General features: G+C 42.1%; 1 protein-coding gene across 4 annotated transcripts in view; it reads right to left on the bottom strand.

The window, feature by feature from the left end:
- Positions 1 to 18,876, bottom strand: part of UHRF2 (ubiquitin like with PHD and ring finger domains 2) — a 178,420-nt gene that overhangs the window by 45,564 nt on the left and 113,980 nt on the right. For all 4 annotated transcript variants that reach the window (XM_077817655.1, XM_077817653.1, XM_077817654.1 and 1 more), the window contains 3 exons: positions 17,276 to 17,462; positions 12,585 to 12,708; positions 12,092 to 12,199 (listed from right to left, as the gene is read on the bottom strand). In XM_077817655.1, coding sequence (XP_077673781.1) covers positions 12,092 to 12,199; positions 12,585 to 12,708; positions 17,276 to 17,462 — 419 coding nt within the window. The remainder of the gene's footprint in view (positions 1 to 12,091; positions 12,200 to 12,584; positions 12,709 to 17,275; positions 17,463 to 18,876) is intronic.

Genomic DNA, 18,876 nt, shown 5'->3' with positions numbered 1-18,876 from the left:
GGTAGATGTGCAGGTGAACGAGCCTCTGATAGGGTGGCTGATGTGATTAGGCCCTATGATGGTGTCCCCTGAATAGATATGTGGACACAGTTGGCAACGGGCTTTGTTGCAAGGATAGCTTCCTCGGTTAGTGTTTTTGTTGTATGGCGTGTGGTTGCTGGTGAGTATTTGTTTCAGGTTGGGGGGCTGTCTATAATCAAGGACTGGCCTGTCTCCCAAGATCTGTGAGAGTGATGGGTCGTCCTTCAGGATACGTTGTAGATCCTTGATGATGCGTTGGAGAGGTTTTAGTTGGGGGCTGAAGGTGATGGCTAGTGGCATTCTGTTATTTTCTTTGTTGGGCCTGTCCTGTAGTAGGTGACTTCTGGGTACTCTTCTGGCTCTGTCAATCTGTTTCTTCACTTCAGCAGGTGGGTATTGTAGTTGTAAGAACGCTTGATAGAGATCTTGTAGGTGTTTGTCTCTGTCTGAGGGGTTGGAGCAAATGCGGTTGTATCATACAGCTTGGCTGTAGACAATGGATTGTGTGGTGTGGTCTGGATGAAAGCTGGAGGCATGTAGGTAAGTATAGCAGTTAGTAGGTTTCTGGTATAGGGTGGTGTTTATGTGACCATCGCTTATTAGCACTGTAGTGTCCAGGACGTGGATCTCTTGTGTGGACTGGTCCAGGCTGAGGTTGATGGTGGGATGGAAATTGTTGAAATCATGGTGGAATTCCTCAAGGGTTTCTTTTCAATGGGTCCAGATGATGATGTCATCAATGTAGCACATGTAGATTAGGGGCATTAGGGGACGAGAGCTGAGGAACCGTTGTTCTAAGTCAGCCATAAAAATGTTGGCATACTGTGGGGCCATGTGGGTACCCATAGCAGTGCCGCTGATTTGAAGGTATACATTCTCCCCAAATGTGAAACAGTTATGGGTGAGGACAAAGTCCAGCCACCAGGTTTGCCGTGACATTATAGGGGATACTGTTTCTGACGGCTTGTAGTCCATCTGTATGTTGAATGTTGGTGTAGAGGGCTTCTACATCCATAGTGGCTAGGATGGTGTTTTCAGGAATATCACAGATGGACTGTAGTTTCCTCAGGAAGTCAGTGGTGTCTCAAAGACAGCTAGGAGTGCTGGTAGCGTAGGGCCTGAGGAAGGAGTCTACATAGCCAGACAATCCTGCTGTCAGGGTGCCAATGCCTGAGATGATGGGGCACCCAGGATTTCCAGGTTTATGGATCTTGGGTAGCAGATAGAATACCCCTGCTCGGGGTTCTAGGGGTATGTCTGTGCAGAAACTACACCATCTGTTCAAGAAACTCCCTGAAAAAGCACAAGAGCAAATCTGCACAGACACACCCCTAGAACCCCGAGCAGGGGTAAGGAAGCAAAAGACTCCTCTTGATCAGAGTCTCCCCATGAGAAAGCTGATTCCTGTTCCAGAGGCGGTATCATTGGTGCTGCTGGAGGGAACATATATCTTGAGAAGGGATCAGGAGATTAACTTCTCTGAGCAGTTGACTCTCCGGGTGGTGAAGACGAAGCAACAGGTTCCGACCTGGATCATGCAGCAGTGAGAAGGAACAAGTGAGGTGGTTGGATATTATTTTCAAATTTTCCCGCTCTGGACACATGGTGCACACATGTAACCCACAGTGGAATACAATAGGGACCATCACTAGAAGAAAAATTATTAATTTCCTTGTGGGTTTTCTATGGTACTCTTGATATCATCTTGGTCTTTACAAACATTTATAAAATTTTTCTTCACAACACCCTGTGTGTTGAGGTGGTTTTATTATCCTCATTTTACCCATGTGGAACTGAGGCACAGATTTTAAGGCCAAAATTGTCAACTGTTAGTTTCACAACTTGAGAAGCCATTAGTCTGAGCTAGCAGAGTACTTAGCACTTTGTATATTTAGAGCGCTGCTCCCATTGACCTCAGTTGCTTTTGTCAGTGCACAGCACTTTTGCAAACCTCACCCCAGAAATGAGTACCTCAGGCTGAGTACCCAGAAAATGAGGAACACACAATGCTCACTTGTGAAAATTTTGGTTTACGTGACTTGCCCAGCTTTCAATAGGAACTCTGTGGCAAAGGCAGGGATAAAATCCAGTTTTCCAGAGTAGCACTAAATGCCTTCAAATATGAGATTGTTCTTTTTCTTCCTGCAGTTCCCTTCCTTATTCTCCACACTTTTTCAACTTCTGCAAAAATGAAGCACAAAACAGGGGTCCTACAGACCACATCAACAGTTGCATGGGCATTTCCTAACTTCTGAGTATTTGACTTTTCAACCTTAACGTCTAATAAACTATTAAAATAATGTTATTTTATATGTTTTTTAAAAACTTAAAGCTTGAAAAAACTTAAATTTCATCCTGTGGAATCATGTGGGGTTATCAGCAGGGTTAGGATTTTTAGCTCCACAGCACAGTCCTTCACCACTGGAGCCAATGAAGTAACTGGTAGCTTTAGAAGAATTTTCTGTGTGGACTTGCCACTAGTGGAGGAATAAAGTCATACAATTTGCCATTGGATTTCATAGTTAGTTATTTGAGTCGATGCTAGCCACGGTATTAAGAACGCACTCCGCCGATCTACTGCACTTAGTGGGGACATACACAATCGACTGTACAAAATCGCTTTCTAAAGATCGACTTCTATAAAATTGACCTAATTTCATAATATAGACATACCCTTAGAAAAGTTGTTTTTTTATTTATAACCTGAGAATATTTGATCTGGAAGTCAACGAGAGATACTAAACACAGAACTCTGCAATTCCATTTTTATAGATCAACTTTTCAGAATACAATTGGACTTTCAACTACTTATTTTCATTCTCTTCATAAATGTGTGTTTTGAATAGGACATGATGATCATAGAATATCAGGGTTGGAAGGGACCTCAGGAGGTCATCTAGTCCAACCCCCTGCTCAAAGCAGGACAAATCCCCAACTAAATCATCCCAGCCAGGGCTTTGTCAAGCCTTAAAAACCTCAAAGGAAGAAGATTCCACCACCTCCCTAGGTAACGCATTCCAGTGCTTCACGACCCTCCTAATGAAAAAGTTTTTCCTAATATCCAACCTAAACCTCCCACACTGCAACTTGAGACCATTAATCCTTGTTCTGTCATCTGCTACCACTGAGAACAGTCTAGATCCATCTTCTTTGGAACCCCCTTTCAGGTAGTTGAAAGCAGCTATCAAATCCCCCCTCATTCTTATCTTCTGCAGATTAAACAATCCCAGTTCCCTCAGCCACTCCTCATAAGTCATGTGTTCCAGTCCCCTAATCATTTTTGTTGCCCTCCGCTGGACTCTCCCCAATTTTTCCACATCCTTCTTGTAGTGTGGTGCCCAAATCTGGACACAGTACTCCAGATGAGGCCTCACCAATGTCGAATAGAGAGGAATGATCACGTCCCTCGATCTGCTGGCAATGCTTCTACTTATACAGCCAAAAATGCCGTTAGTCTCCATGGCAACAAGGGCACACTGTTGACTCATATCCAGCTTCTCGTCCACTGTAACCCCTAGGTCCTTTTCTGCAGAACTGCTGCCTAGCCATTTGGTCCCTAGTCTGTAGCAGTGCATGGGATTCTTCTGTCCTAAATGCAGAACTCTGATAGTCTGAAAGTCTGTCAAATATCACAGAACATTCTATAATGGAAATTACACTTTTTCTAACAAAAGTTTTAAGTGGTTACTCAAATGCAACAAGTATTTTTGTGAAAAATACACAGAGATGGAGAGCCATAGCGTAATTTTAGACTAAACAGAAATTATGTAACTTTGTCATTCTCAGATGGCTGTGCCTATGGTACAGCTCACCTCAGTGTCACAGTCAGGAAGGGTCTGTAGAACTAGACTGGAATTCAACTGCCTCACTGCTACCACAGAGGAACTGTCACAAATGCATAGTTAAGATTGACTTTTGCCCTTAAAAAGGAATTCAACCTCTTTATTATGATTAATACACTGAATCCTTCCTAAACTAACAGGTTACATTGAGTACTGAATGAATTTTCAGAGAACATATAAGTAAATGGTAAATAGTTTTAATTAATTTTTTTTTATTAGATTACAGGTTTGGTTGATAAAGGTAATAGGGTTGATGTAATATACTTAGATTTCTGTAAGGTGTTTGAACTTGGTACGGCACAATATTTTGATTAAAAAACGAGAATATAAAATTAATATTGCACACATTAAATGGATTAAAAATTGGCTAAATGATAGGGCTCAAAATGTAACTGTAAATAGGGAATCATCACTGCGTGGGTGTGTTTCATCAATAACCTAGAAAAAAAACATAAATCATCCTTGATAATGTTTGAAGATGACACAAAATTGGGGGAGTGGTAAATAATGAAGCAGATAAAGGACTGAGTCAGAGAGATCTGAATTGCTTGGTAAACTGGGTGCAAGCAAACAATATGTATTTTAACACAGCTAAATGTAAATATGTACATCTTGGAACAAAGAACGCAGGCCATACTTACAGGATGGGACTTTATCCTGGGAAGCAGTGACTCTGAAAAGGATTTGGGGGCCCTGGGGGAAAAAATCAGTTGAACAGGAGCTCCCAGTGTGACACAGAGCTAATGTGATTCTGGGATGCATAAACAGGGGAATCCTGAATAGCAGTAGAGAGAATATTACATCTCTGTTTTTGGCACTGGGAGAATGTTGCTCTGGTGTCCACAATTCAAGGAGGATGTTGATAAACTGGAGAAGGTTCGGAGAAGAACCACGAGAAGGATCAGAAGATTAGAAAACATGATGTATAATGACAGATTCCACGAGCTCAATCTAGTTAAGCTTAACAAACAGAAGGTTAAGGGTTGACTTGATTCCAGTCTATAAGTATCTACATGGGGAACAAATATTTAATAACTGGCTCTTCAATATAGCAAAGAAAGATATGACACAATCCAGTGGCTGGAAATTGAAGCTAGACAAATTCAGACATGGTGATAGCTATTAATCATAAGAACAATTTATCAAGGGATGTAGTGGATTCTCCATCATTAACAATTTTAAAATCAAGATTGGATGTTTTTCTAAATGATATCCTCTTGGAATTATTTTGGGGATGTCATGTGACCTGTGTTATACCAAAGATCAAATCAGATCATCAAAATGATCCCTTCTTCTCTTGTAATCTATGAAAATTCCGTGCGCACAACACTGAAACAACATTCTCAACTGTAAGTTCTCTTTTTTCAAAATAGAATTTGTAAAACAGATCACGTTCCTAAATGTGACATAAGAGCTTGATTTAACCCTCTTACATTAGTTTTATGCTGGTGTAACTCTATTGACATCAGTATAAAACCAGTGCAATGGAGTGAAAAATCAGGGCAAAAGATCCTTGACTCTACCAAGAAAGTAGGTTATGTTACCCTGGATTTGTTCTTCCTTTTACAAAACACTTCACTTGTCTGTACAGCAAATAATTAAAGGTAGATAATTTGTATTTAGGATAAATCCCTATTCTTGGTGCCTAGAATTTTTTGCAGGTTTGTGGCTGTACATAAAAGGTATATATTTCACTAATAAAAAGCATATTATATAAATATCTTCTAAAAGGAAACGCGAGATAATAGGCTCTCTCTTACACACTGTAGATGCTCAAACTGTGATTTTGTAAGGCCTGGTCTACACTACGAGTTTATGTCAGATTTAGAAGCGTTACATCGAATTAACTCTGCAGCCCTCCACACAACAAAGCCATTTTTTTCAACATAAAGAGAGTTCTTAAAACACATTTCTGTACTCCACCAGAAAGAGGGGATTAGCACTAAAATCAACATCGCCGTTTCGAATTAGGGTTAGTGTGGACGAAATTCGAAGGTATTGGCCTCCGAGAGCCATCCCACAGTGCACCATTGTGACGCTCTGGACAGCACTCTGAGCTCGGATGCATTGGCCACGTGTACAGGAAAAGCCCCGGGAACTTTTGAATCTCATTTCCTGTTTGGCCAGGCGAGCTCATCAGCACAGGTCACCATTCAGAGCTCATCAGCACAGGTGATCATGCAGTCCCAGAATCAAAAAAGAGCTCCAGCATGAACCGAAGGGGAGGTACTGGATCTGATCGCTGTATGGGGAGAGGAATCCATGCTATCAGAACTACGTTCCAAAAGATGAAATGCAAAAACATTTCAAAAAATCTCCGAGGCCATGAGGGACAGAGGCTACAGCAGGGATGCAACACAGTGCCGCGTGAAACTTAAGGAGCTCAGACAAGCGTACCAGAAAACCAAAGAATCAAACGGACGCACTGGGACAGAGCCCCAGACATGCCGCTTCTACGCTGAGCTGCATGCAATTCTGGGGGGAGGGGGGGGGGTGCCACCACTATCCCACTCCTGTCCGTGGACTCCGACGATGCGGTACTCTCCGCCATGCCTGAGAATTTTGCGGATGGGGAAGATGATGATGATGAGGAGGAGCTTGAGGAGAGCACACAGCACACCGTTCTCCCCAACAGCCAGGATCTTTTGCTCACCCTGACTGAAATCCCTCCCAACCCAACGAAGCCAGAGAAGAGACCTCTGGTGAATGTACCTTTTAAAATATAATACACGTTATAAAAGCAAGTGTTTTTTAATGATTAAGTAGTCCTGAGGACTTGGGATGCATTCATGGTTAGTACAGCTACTCATTTCCATTTGAATCTCATTTCCTGTTTGGCCAGGCGAGCTCATCATCACAGGAGACCATGCAGTCCCAGAATCGAAAAAGAGCTCCAGCATAGACCGAACGGGAGGTACGGGTTCTGACCGCTGTATGGGGAGATGAATCCGTGCTGGCAGAACTCCGTTCAAAAAGACAAAATGCCAAAATATTTGAAAAAGTCTCCAATGGCATGAAGAACAAAGGCTATAACAGGGACCCGCAGCAGTGCCGCGTGAAAATTAAGGAGCTCAGGCAAGCCTACCAAAAAACCAGAGAGGCAAACGGCCGCTCCGGTTCAGAGCCCCAGACATGCCGCTTTTATGATGAGCTGCATGCCATTCTAGGGGGTGCAGCCACCACTACTCCAACCCTGTGCTTTGACTCCATCCAAGGAGTGGCAGGCAACACGGAAGTGGGTTTTGGGGCGAGGAAGACGATGATGAGAAAGAGGCTGTAGGTAGCTCACAGCAAGGAAGCTGAGAAACTGGTTTCCCCAACAGCCAGGATCTGTTTCTCACCCTGGACCTGGAGCCAGTTCCCCCTGAACCCACCCAAGGCGGGCTCCCAGACCCTGAAGGCGGAGAAGGGACCTCTGGTGAGTGTAGCTTTGTAAATATTATACATCGTTTAAAAGCAAGTGTGTTTAATGATTAATTTGCCCTGGCATTCGTGGCCAGTACAGCGACTGGAAAAGTCTGTTAACGTGTCTGGGGATGGAGCGGAAATCCTCCAGGGACATCTCCATAAAGCTCTCCTGGATGTACTCCCAAAGCCCTTGCAAAAGGTTTCTGGGGAGGGCAACCTTATTCCGTCCTTTATGGTAGGACACTTTACCATGCCAGGCCAGTAGCACGTAATCGGGAATCATTGCGGAACAAAGCATTGCAGCGTACGGTCCTGGTGTTTGCTGGCATTCAAACAACATCCGTTCTTTATCTCTCTGCATTACCCTCAGGAGAGTGATATCATTCATGCTCACCTGGCTGAAATAGGGTGGTTTCAGTAAGTGGACATTCAGAGGTGCCCGTTCCTGCTGGGCTGTTTGTCTGTGCCTGAAAAGAAATCCTCCCTGCAGTTAGCCATGCAGCAGCGAGGGGGGTCATTGGCGCTGAGCTGTTTGCATTTGGCTAGCAGGGATCTTCCCTGATACCAGCCACGTGGTGGAGGGAGGGGTAAAGTTATCATCCCAGAGAACTGGATGGGACGGGGGAGTTAGTTTGGTTTCTGCTGCTGCACTTTCACAGGAAAACCGCAGCACTAAATGGCCAACTCAACGTGCTTTGCTTGGTATGGGGGAGGAGGGCGCTGCTGTTGTGAAGGTTGCAGAGGCCGAAAGACTATGGTTTACCACGGCCGCCTAAAAGCTGAATTCTGTTGCCTGTCATTGCGTGTGTGATCTCTAACACCAAAGCCGCAGGCACGCAATAGAAGATGCAAAATGCGACCTTGTACCAAAATCACATGTGCTATGTAATGTGAATAGTGTTGTTCACCGTGAAAGAGTATAGCCATTCTTCTGTAAAATGTACCTTTTAAAATACTTCAGTCCCTTTTTTTCCTCCAGTAGCTGCAAATGTTTCAAGCCTCCCTCTTCCGTCCCAAAGGGCTATCTCCGATAAGGAGGCAAAAAAACGCACGTGCGATGAAATGTTCTCTGAGCTCATGCAGTCATCCGGGACTGACAGAGCTCAGCAGAATGTGGGGAGGGACACAATAGCAGAGTACAGGAAAGTGGCCGATGAACGTGAGGAGAGGTGGCAGCAGACAGATCAGAGAAGGCATGCGGCAACGCTAGGGCTCCTGTGGGATCTAACTCATATGCTCCAGCGTATGGTTGAGCTACAGGAAAGGCAGCAGGAGAAAAGACTGCCGCTACAGCCCCTGTGTAACCAACCGCCCTCCTCCCCAAGTTCCGTAGCCTCCTCACCCAGACGCCCAAGAACGCGGTGAGGGGCCTCTGGCGACTCAGCCACTCCACCCCAGAGGAGTGTCCAAACAAAAGGAGGCTTGCATTCAGTAAGTTTTAAAGTGCTGTGTGGCCTTGTCCTTCCCTCCTTCACCACCCTACCCGGTGCTTCCCTCCTCCACCACCCCCCTGGGCTACCTTGGCAGTTATCCCCCTATTTATGTGATGAATAAATAAAGAATGCATGAATGAAGAAGCAACAATTACTCTATTGCCTCTGCAAGTGGTGATCGAAGGCGGGAGCGGAGGGTGCTTAGCTTACTGGAAAGTAGAGTGAAACTGGAGGGGGGGAGGGAAGGAGGGGAGGGGAGGGGGTTCCACCAAGGAGAAACAAACAGAACTTTCACACCGTAGCCTGGCCAGTCATGAAACTGGTTTTCAAAGCTTCTCTGATGTGCACTGCACCCTCCTGTACTCTTCTAACCGCCCTGGTGTCTGGCTGCGCATAATCAGCAGCCAGGCGATTTGCCTCAACCTCCCACACTGCCATAAACGTCTCCCCCTTAATCTCACAGATATTGTGGAGCGCACAGCAAGCAGTAATAACAATGGGAATATTGGTTTCGCTGAGGTCTAACCGAGTCAGTAAACTGCGCCAGCATACTTTTAAACACCGAAATGCACATTCTACCACCGTTCTGCACTTGCTCAGCCTATAGTTGAACAGCTCCTGACTACTGTCCAGGGTGCCTGTGTATGGCTTCATGAACCACAGCATTAAGGGGTAGGCTGGGTCCCCAAGGATAACTATAGGCATTTCAACATCCCCAACGGTTATTTTCTGGTCTGGGAATAAAGTCCCTTCCTGCAGCTTTTGAAACAGACCAGAGTTCCTGAAGATGTGAGCGTCATGTACCTTTCCCGGCCACCCCACGTTGATGTTGGTGAAACGTCCCTTGTGATCCACCAGTGCTTGCAGCACCATTGAAAAGTACTCCTTGCAGTTTATGTACTCGCTGCCTTGGTGCTCCGGTGCCAAGATAGGGATATGGGTTCCGTCTATGGCCCCACCAGTTAGGGAATCCCATTGCAGCAAAGCCATCCACTATGACCTGCACATTTCCCAGAGTCACAACCTTTGATAACAGCAGCTCAATGATTGCGTTCGCTACTTGCATCACAGCAACCCCCACAGTAGATTTGCCCACTCCAAATTGATTCTGACTGACCGGTAGCTGTCTCGCGGTGCAAGCTTCCACAGGGCTATCGCCCCTTGCTTCTCAACTGTGAGGGCTGCTCTCATCTTGGTATTCTTGCGCTTTAGGGCAGGGGAAAGTAAGTCACAAAGGTCCACAAAAGTGCTCTTTCGCATGCGAAAGTTTTGGAGCCACTGGGAATCATCCCAAACCTGCAATACTATGCGGTCCCACCACTCTGTGCTTGATTCCCAGGCCCAAAATCGGCATTCCACAGCATGAGCCTGCCCCAGGATCACCATGATCTCCAAATTGCTGGGGACCGCAGTTTTACAGAACAGAAATCTGTGTTCATGTCCTCATCGCTGCGCTTCCGTCACCTCCTTGCCTGGTTTTTCAGGTGCTGGTTCTGCATAAACTGCATGATAATGCGCGAGGTGTTTACAATGGTCATAACTGCTGCGGTGAGCTGAACGGACTTCATGCTTGCTGTGCTATGGCGTCTGCTCGGGCAATCCATGGAAAAGGGTGCAAAACAATTGTCTACCGTTGCTCTGACGGAGGGAGATGTTTATCTCTTGGACAAAGTAGCTTTTTGTTATTATATCTCTTCAAATCCATGCAGCTAAGTGGAATGTGTCTGCATGATGCAGAAGACATTGATTTAACAGATTAGACACTCAAATATTAAGGAGTAAACCTATGAAGTTAATCATCTACTGCAGTATCATCTCGAAGGCTTCTGAAGGAAAAAAGAGCCCTTCCTACCTTTTGAGTACAGATCCTTCCTCGTTATTATTTGTACTACAGTAACACCAGAGGCCTCAATTATATTAGGGTCCTCTGTGTCAGTCGCTGTAAAAACACATATACAGACAATATGTTCTGAATAGTTTACAAATCCTATGAGAAGGTCAACATTTAAGATGAATGTTTGTGTTTCTGAATTTTAGGAGCTATTTTCTTATTAGATTTACGCTTTCTTCCCTTTGTTGCGATGGGATTCCTTCAAGGAGAATAACTGCTTTTATCTGATTTTTATTTTATTTTATTTTTTTTTAGCACCAGAGCTCTGGACTTAACTTTGGAGGACAATTTGACGGATCTCTGCAATCTGGGAAATTGGAGCTGGAACTCAAGTTCATCCTTTTGTTGGTTTTCAGGGACTCTGGAAGGACCATAACTTCTGTTTCCAAGTACTCTGTTACCATCTCCCATGTGATTCCAAACAACCTTCTAGCAAAAATACAAAGCTAGCGAGTTCTAGAAGCAAAACGATGATTCTAAAAGGAAGACAAACTAGTGTCAGGTGTCAAACCCACTTTGCTGAACCAGCAAGAGAGTCCTTAATCTGTTCTGCAGCTAAGTAAGAAGCAGCTAAACTGGTGGCTGAATAAGTAGGTGAGGAAACGAGAACATTGCCCCTAAGTGATCAGCACAAGAGAAAATTTCTGATGCCATGGAAATTTGCCCCAAGACCCATATACCATTCCAAAATATAAAATTCCTCTAAAAAAATACAAGAGAAACTTGTTTTCCATTAGTAAAAAAAAAGTGTCCCTTGCTAAACAAACTTCACTGAACTTAGAAAAGGAAATATCTGGTTTCCTCTTTGGAGGAAGAGATAATGGAAGGACAGTCAGTTCAGCAAACATGCCAGAAGGAGGGGCTTTCAGATGTCTTTATTCTCCAAGCCAGCCCCTCCACCCTCAAAAGAGGAGTTATCCTCTATTAAGATGGATTGGATAATTATTATTATTTCTGTCCAAATCAGTAGAGTCAAAGCAGGAGAAAAAGAATTAGCCAGTTTTGAAAATAAAAAATGACCACTTTCCTAACTAGAAAAACAAAAATCAATTATGTGGATTAGTCTTAGTATTTCTCAATGTCAGATGAGGCAGGGGAAAAGAGAAAACAACAACTGAAGGTACTGGTATCAGTTATGTCTCACCTGAGATAGATTTGTGCCACTTTGTGAAAAAGCCATTAAACGTTTTCTAAAGTCTAACCCGATAGCACACTGAGTGTTCCATTCAGGATCTTGATATGAAAGACTGAAAATGAATCCTAATTACAGTGGGTGCACTTCAGAAGTTCATTTGAGTTTTGGAGGTATTACCAATTCCAGTGCTATTCCCCATTTTAAGTATAGTATTGATGACTACAACTAGTAGTAGCTCTAAACCCAGAATGAACTCTTAATTGTGCCCACCATACTTTATTCTACTGAAAATGACCGCAATCAATACCAAAACCATTCTTGTACCAATCTATACCCAATAGAGAATTCTAAAGCAACATACCTGAACTCTGAATTTCCAGGTTGTTCCAACAGGAACGCCAGGTATAGGTCCATAGTGGTTAGAAGGAACAATAGTGCATTCCTTAGTGCGACCAACACAAGCCATACCCTACCAACATATCAGAGAGAAGAAACTAATTTTATTATATTTAAAGTTTCTTTTCAAAGTTGATGCAGACATAAGGATCTCTGACTATTATGATAAAAATATTTTATATACATTTTTTCAATCAATTTTATGTAAATTCTAGTTTTTATTTATAATCCTTGTCCCAAGTCAACTTTAAAAAAAAGGATATTGACTGTTTTAACTTTTGGAGTGGAGACGATGGGAAAAATTCAGCATTGGTTTACACACTGTGCAATTCCACTGAAGATTGCATGATGTGTAATTTAGTACTGAACTTTGCACAGTTAATTTATATGTATAGTCACAGATATGACACACACGCACACACACACAGAGTTATATTTATTCTTGAAATACACTTTACCTTGCCCCAGTCTCGCTGACTCTCAGTACTGGCAGATGGCATCTTGGCTTTCTTTTTACTCTGCTTGAGCTTTTCCCCAGCCTTTACAACTTCATTCGAATCATTTTTGCAAGAAGGACAGTACCTTAAAAAAAAGTTGACAGATTTTTAAATCTCTTAACCTAATGGCAACATATTTGGTGTAGCCAGAATGGTGTTGATTAATCCATATTTTCAAGGTTTTGCCAACCTCAAACAATTCCAGTGTAATAAAACTGATAATAATAATGCTTTGCATTTATACTGTACTTTTCCTCCTAAATTCTCAAAATACTTAAAGTATACATTAAAGCAGAGTTCTAACTAAAAAGTAACTCCTAATTCCACCTCCAATTCAAATTTGTGCCATCTCATTGTCTTCAATATGGATATACAGGTGTAACTCAAGGCTCTGATTTTGACCTTGAGATTGGATCTTACTGAACAGTGAGGCATGAGCCAGATTAGACTTTAGCTGTGTGAGTTCTGCATGGCTGACTATAAGAATAATAAGAATAAGAGGCTGCCAACCACACTGTAAGAAAAACTGACAACATACTATATATATATTATAACAAACCTATTATGTTATTATATTATAACATATTATATTATAACATATTATAACAAACCTATTATGTTATGAAACAGGAATCTCTTTATGCCAACTGGAAGAGGGCACAAGAGCACATAAGGGTTACTGGGATCCCCTGGATCTGGTATCTACATAATAGTTTGCCAAAGAGTGGCATTTAAGGTTTTTGCTGAAAGCCTGTGTCATACTGGTCATCACAATCACTGAGAAATGTATGTACGGATAATATGCAAGAAGTTATGTATACATAGTGAAAATTATGTTCTTAATGCCTGTGAATTAGGGCTGGTTACCAGAAAGTGTTAATAAGTTGCTTTCAGGCAGAAGACATCTGCCTGGCTATAGGTAAATTGAGTATTGTGTACTTCACAATGGTTGTCTATTTACAGACTAAGCAAAATGCTAATCAGGAAATTGTGAAAACTACAAGGAGGTTCCCCACAGGAAAAACAAGTAATGGGCGTGTCCTGTTTATGAACAAAGACAAAGGAATGTTGGAACTATAACTGGAGGTAAAGAGAAAAATTCTGCATCCGTCACCTAAAGGACAAGCTGACAGTGTACTTGTCTTATGAAGAGAGGGTCACAGCCAAGCTGGCTGTTAAATGCTGAGAGAAAGACTTTGGTAAGCTAAACTTCATTAGATAGGAAAATGTCTTGTTAGTTAACTCTAGGCTCTAGAAAGCAGGTTATAATTTCATTTTACATGTAACCAGTTGTTACCAAATATTTCTACTTGCTCTCATTTGAATCTCTGTATTTTGTTAAATACACTTCTTGGTTTTAGTATAAACTTACCTAACTGCTGTGTGCAGTGGTGATCTTAGGTGAAGCTGGTAATCAGCAGTATACTACTTCTTTGGGAACTGTGTGAGTATTCAACGGATGGGGCCTGGACACTCTAAAGAGATGCTCAGAGGGCCTGGGGAAGAGCCTATGGTGAACTTGCAGAGGACCGCAGAGCCTGCCTAGGCTGAGACGAGAGTGCTTGTGAGGGAGCTGACCCTGACAGGCACAGAAAAGGCTTCATCACACTAATGGCAGGTGGTAGTGAGATGCCTCACAACCCTGGGTACCCCCAGGAAGTGTCACATATATACTGAGGTACAAAGATGGTAAGTTTATTTCCCAAGATCATACAGCAAAAGAGCAAGGATTTGAAAGTTTTCACATTTGACAGGGAAATACTTCTCTTTGGGCAAGATCTAGTAATATGCTGAGCACTCTGGCCCTGATCCAAAGCACAGTACTTTAGCATGAGCAGTCCCATTCAACTGGAAATTGCTGAAATTAGGCAGTAGGACTACTCATTTGCTTAAAGCTAACCGAATGTTAAAGTGCTTTGCTGCATCAGGGCCAGAGTGCTCAGCATCTTGTAGGATCAAGCCCCTTAATCAGAAATACCTTTGAGTGTTCCATGGAAAATGGGTGTGGATTTGACCTAGTTAGGAGTCTTCTAACATCTCTTGCTATGCATATACAACACATTTTGTCCTGCATTTTTGGCAACATTTTTAACAGTGAGCAGCTTAAGAAGGTTGTGCTATGTATGTATGAACAGTTAATTTCTTAGTCAATTGACTTATTCCTTGAATTACACACAAGACAGGCTGTGCTGCTGGTTAAAAAATAAAATGTAAAGAGTTTATGGATGGTGACAGACAAACTATTACAAGAAGTTTAAGGGTGAAATTCTGGTAGAATTGAAGTCAATAGCAAGACTCCTATTAAATGGGGCCAGTATTTCACACTAAAGTCAATAAAGGTACTTCACTAGGACAGTGAAATTAGTGTAAGTAAGGAATGAAAAAATAGAGGTAGCCATCCGTATCTAAGGTTATCCCAAAACTGTATGAAGTTACGTTCTATTATTTGAAAAGTAGAATGCAATAAAAAGGACTGTGGAATAATGCGTATTCACAATAAGGCAAATTTGGAAGCGTGCATGCAGTTTTAACTATGGCATTTCCTGCTTTAAGATTGCTTAACCAAGCAATCTTAATGTTTCCTTAACTGAGCTTTGTATGGAATATTAAATACTGTTTATCATATAAATAGACTGGTTCTGATCTGTATGAAAATGCCTTATCAGTATTTCCCAAACTGTGGGGTGGAACTGGGGGCTGCCAAGTTTAAATTATTAAAATTTAAAATGGACAATTTTCTACTTTTAAAACAAACAAATATCTGGTATTCAACTAAGGGTCAAACTCTGCCATGAACCTAAATTAGTATGCAAGGCAGGAAGAGAAAAGGAAGAACGCTTCTTTTACATTTCTGTGCAGTGGCATTACATTGCAGAACTGCAATCCTTTACACAAAAGTGAGTGCAAGGACCTCATAGGATTGGCACTGCTACATAACCTACAAGAAGTGGACAAGCAGCAAGGCCATAGCTGTGCCGTTCCATGGCACTGGCTTCCCTGGCCAGAACAGTTCATCTACCTTTATGAATAAAACTCAGAACACATACGCCTATACTGCAAACAAAACAAAGTTAAATTTTAAAATGGAAGAAAAGTTATATACCTCATCAGTCACTGTGGTTATTCTAAATGTTTTGTACATGTGGATCCCACTTCTGGTACGGGTGTAAGTTCAGAATCTTTTGGCCAGGAGTGTCTGGGGAGCGATAAATATGCCCTAGATGTCCCACCAGAAGGAATATATCGCCTAATGGTCCCGATTGCCACTCGGTTCCCCTCTAGTCCAGAGTTCCAAACATACATAGGACTCCAGAGTAGAGCAGAGGAAGGAAGGATCCAAACACCCAAACTATATTGAAAAACTAGTTACTGACAAGGTGAGTAACTTGTTTTTCTTCTTTATGTGTTGTCCGTGTGGATCCCACTTCTGGTGACTAAGAAGCAGTCTCCATAAGACTGGTAGAGGGTCTGAGGAGTCCTAATTGAATAGGGATTGCAATACTTGGCCAAAATTGGCATCATATCTGGACTGTCCAAGGATTGATGTTTTACAAAGATATGAATGGAGTTCCAGGTGGTGTCTTTCCAATTCTCCAGTACGGCAATGTTCCTAAATACGGCTGAGCAGGGTACCTAGGCTCTAATAGAATGAGCGCTATCCTCTCTACAGGGTTTTAGGCCTGCCATCTGATATCTTATATGTATGTACTCTTATCCACTTAATCTTGGAGTGGAAATGGACTGCCCTCTAATAGTGGCACCAAACCATTGTCTTCATACTCTTGAAGAACTTTCTCTCTTAAGAGTCTCTCATGACAGAAGTCCACGAAGGAGGACAGGGAAGGTGAGTGGGGTGTGGGAAGGACGTGAACTGAATTCCATATCCTGTGGAAATTACCTCCTGGGCCTAAAAGTATGAACTAATACTCAGTTCAAGGCTGGGAGAATAGGGATAGATGGTTGCCAAACTGAAGAAACACTAAGTAGGGCTCTTAGTGTTATGCTGGGGCTCCCAACATGCTCATCAAGCCTGCTGCTTGTTTGAGGAAGAAATGGAGCTGACAGAGAGGAAAAAAAGATCTCTTCTTCTGGGCGTGGCAGAGAAGGAGAGTCACTGGAATACTGATATGTCTTCATTTCAGTCTTTATTGAGGTTGCTTTTAGAACCCAAAGGGCTCTCTCTGCTATTACACATATAGTCCAAGAGACTAAAATACTGCTCTGGAGTCCTTTAAGGGAGCAAACATATTCATTAGTTTTTGAACTAAAAGGATCTGAACCTTCAAAAAGGCAGATCCCCATAGTGGCTTGGACCTATTTAGGTATCCCTTAAGAACATCTGGTAAGTTACTGCAGTGAACACTGAATGAGATGGTGTAGCCGAGATTTCTAGGACAGCCTGGAGAGAATGCTTTGCTAAGAGCTGAACTTCAGAGCTAATCTCTTTTGAGCGCCAATTTTTGTTCTTAGGGAAACTTGTCAATAAAGGATGACAAAATCCCAGATATGTTAGTAGTTTGAGATGCACATCTACGAAGAAGCAAAAGAGCATACATTTCTGCAAAAAAGTCTAATTTCTTGGGGTCACTCTCTTTAGACACGACTAAAGGCCCGCATGAATTTTGCATAAAGTATCATCCTTTTATATTTACCAGTCCTCATCTTCTGGTATCTTGCTTAAAGGTGGATTCAGGCAGTATATATGGTAGGCCATATTACATTCATCGCACAGAAGTTGCATGTGAGCATCCTGTTTTCCACCACACAAATAGCAGGAGCAAAAGCGACATTCCGTATCTGGGTCTGCCCTACAGTGCTTGCACTCAGGGCCACTCTTTCCTGTGAAGATAAATTAGAAAACGTTAAGCCTCAGAGAAGTGATTTCAGATTCATAAATATGCCATTATGGGGAGGGAAAAGGTGAAGGGGAAAATGTACTGTAATGCTGTGAGTGCAGGAACTTTCCTACTGTCTGTTTTAAAAAAAAAAAAAAAAAGTCAGGCATAATGATAACTATTGAGAACCATTTATTTACAAAACTACATATATAATAATGTTACATATATAATACTAATTCCATGTCAATTTGTGGTCTTGTATGACAGACTTGCAAAATAGTCATTACCATTTACCAGCCCAGGCACAAAATCTTCTCAATCCCCTTGCCATCAGGATGGTGATGAAAAAGCAAAAAGATATTTTACTTTTACTCCATCAAAAAAGGCCTCAGTTCCTACACCCATGACAAGCTCCACTGATTTCAAAGAGAGTCTGCCCACATGGAGCTTATTACAGGACAATGGACTAATTCCATCAAGGCTTCAGTGAGTAACCACTCCTGTGAGTAACCTTATCCAATCTGATGGAACTGCTCACATGAGAAAAGATATTCATGTATAAGTCTTTGCAGGATTAGACCAAAAAAGTTTCTGCAGAAGAACATGAACAAAACTGCAAACTTTAGCCACAGTCAACTTTAATAGAACTCTAGGGGGGGGAATTTTTTTTACAAGATCAAATAAAGAGGAACTTAAAGTTTCATTTTTATTTGATTAAATGCAGGATCATTTTTACATAAACCATTCTGGACAGATATGATCAAAGATGGGAATCCAGAAAATAAGACTGGCATCTTGGAACACAGATATTAACTGGGAAATGTGAGGGGCTGCTTCAAACATTAATGAAAAGGAAAGTACAGATTGCCTGAATTCAAGAAACCAAATGGAAGGGAGCAAAGGCAAAGGCTATAAGCTACTATACTGTGGCATATCTAATATGAGAAAGAGTTGGTACAGTTTTAGACAAAGTAATGTGGGAATGTGTAGTGGATGTGGAGAGGATAAGACACAGGGTGACTTTGGTTAAGCTAGCTTTTGAAAATGTGCCCCTAAAAGTTATATGTTCATATGCATCACAAGTGGGAAAACAGACACTATTATACAGAAAGCGATAAAGAATGAAAGAGTCATCACTAGTGCCAACCTTAATGGTCACATGAGAGAGAAGGTAAAGCTTCAAATGGTACAATGGCAGTTGTGGATATGGACACAGGAACAAGGAAAGGTAACAGTATGCTCAGATATATGATTTGACAGTGAATACTTTTTTTCACTAAGGAAGAAAAATGATTACCTTTAAAAGCGGTAGCATAGGGGCACAGATGAACTGTTTCCTAATAAACTGAACTGAGCTGAAGAACATCAAAATCTGTAAGGTCATTCCCAGAGAAAGCATTGTAACTCAGCACAGA

Source organism: Eretmochelys imbricata, chromosome 5, assembly GCF_965152235.1.
Source record: "Eretmochelys imbricata isolate rEreImb1 chromosome 5, rEreImb1.hap1, whole genome shotgun sequence".
In the NCBI taxonomy this organism is placed as follows: domain Eukaryota; kingdom Metazoa; phylum Chordata; order Testudines; family Cheloniidae; genus Eretmochelys; species Eretmochelys imbricata.
Note: the sequence above shows the minus strand (reverse complement) of the source record. Positions and strands in the feature narration are given on the sequence as shown.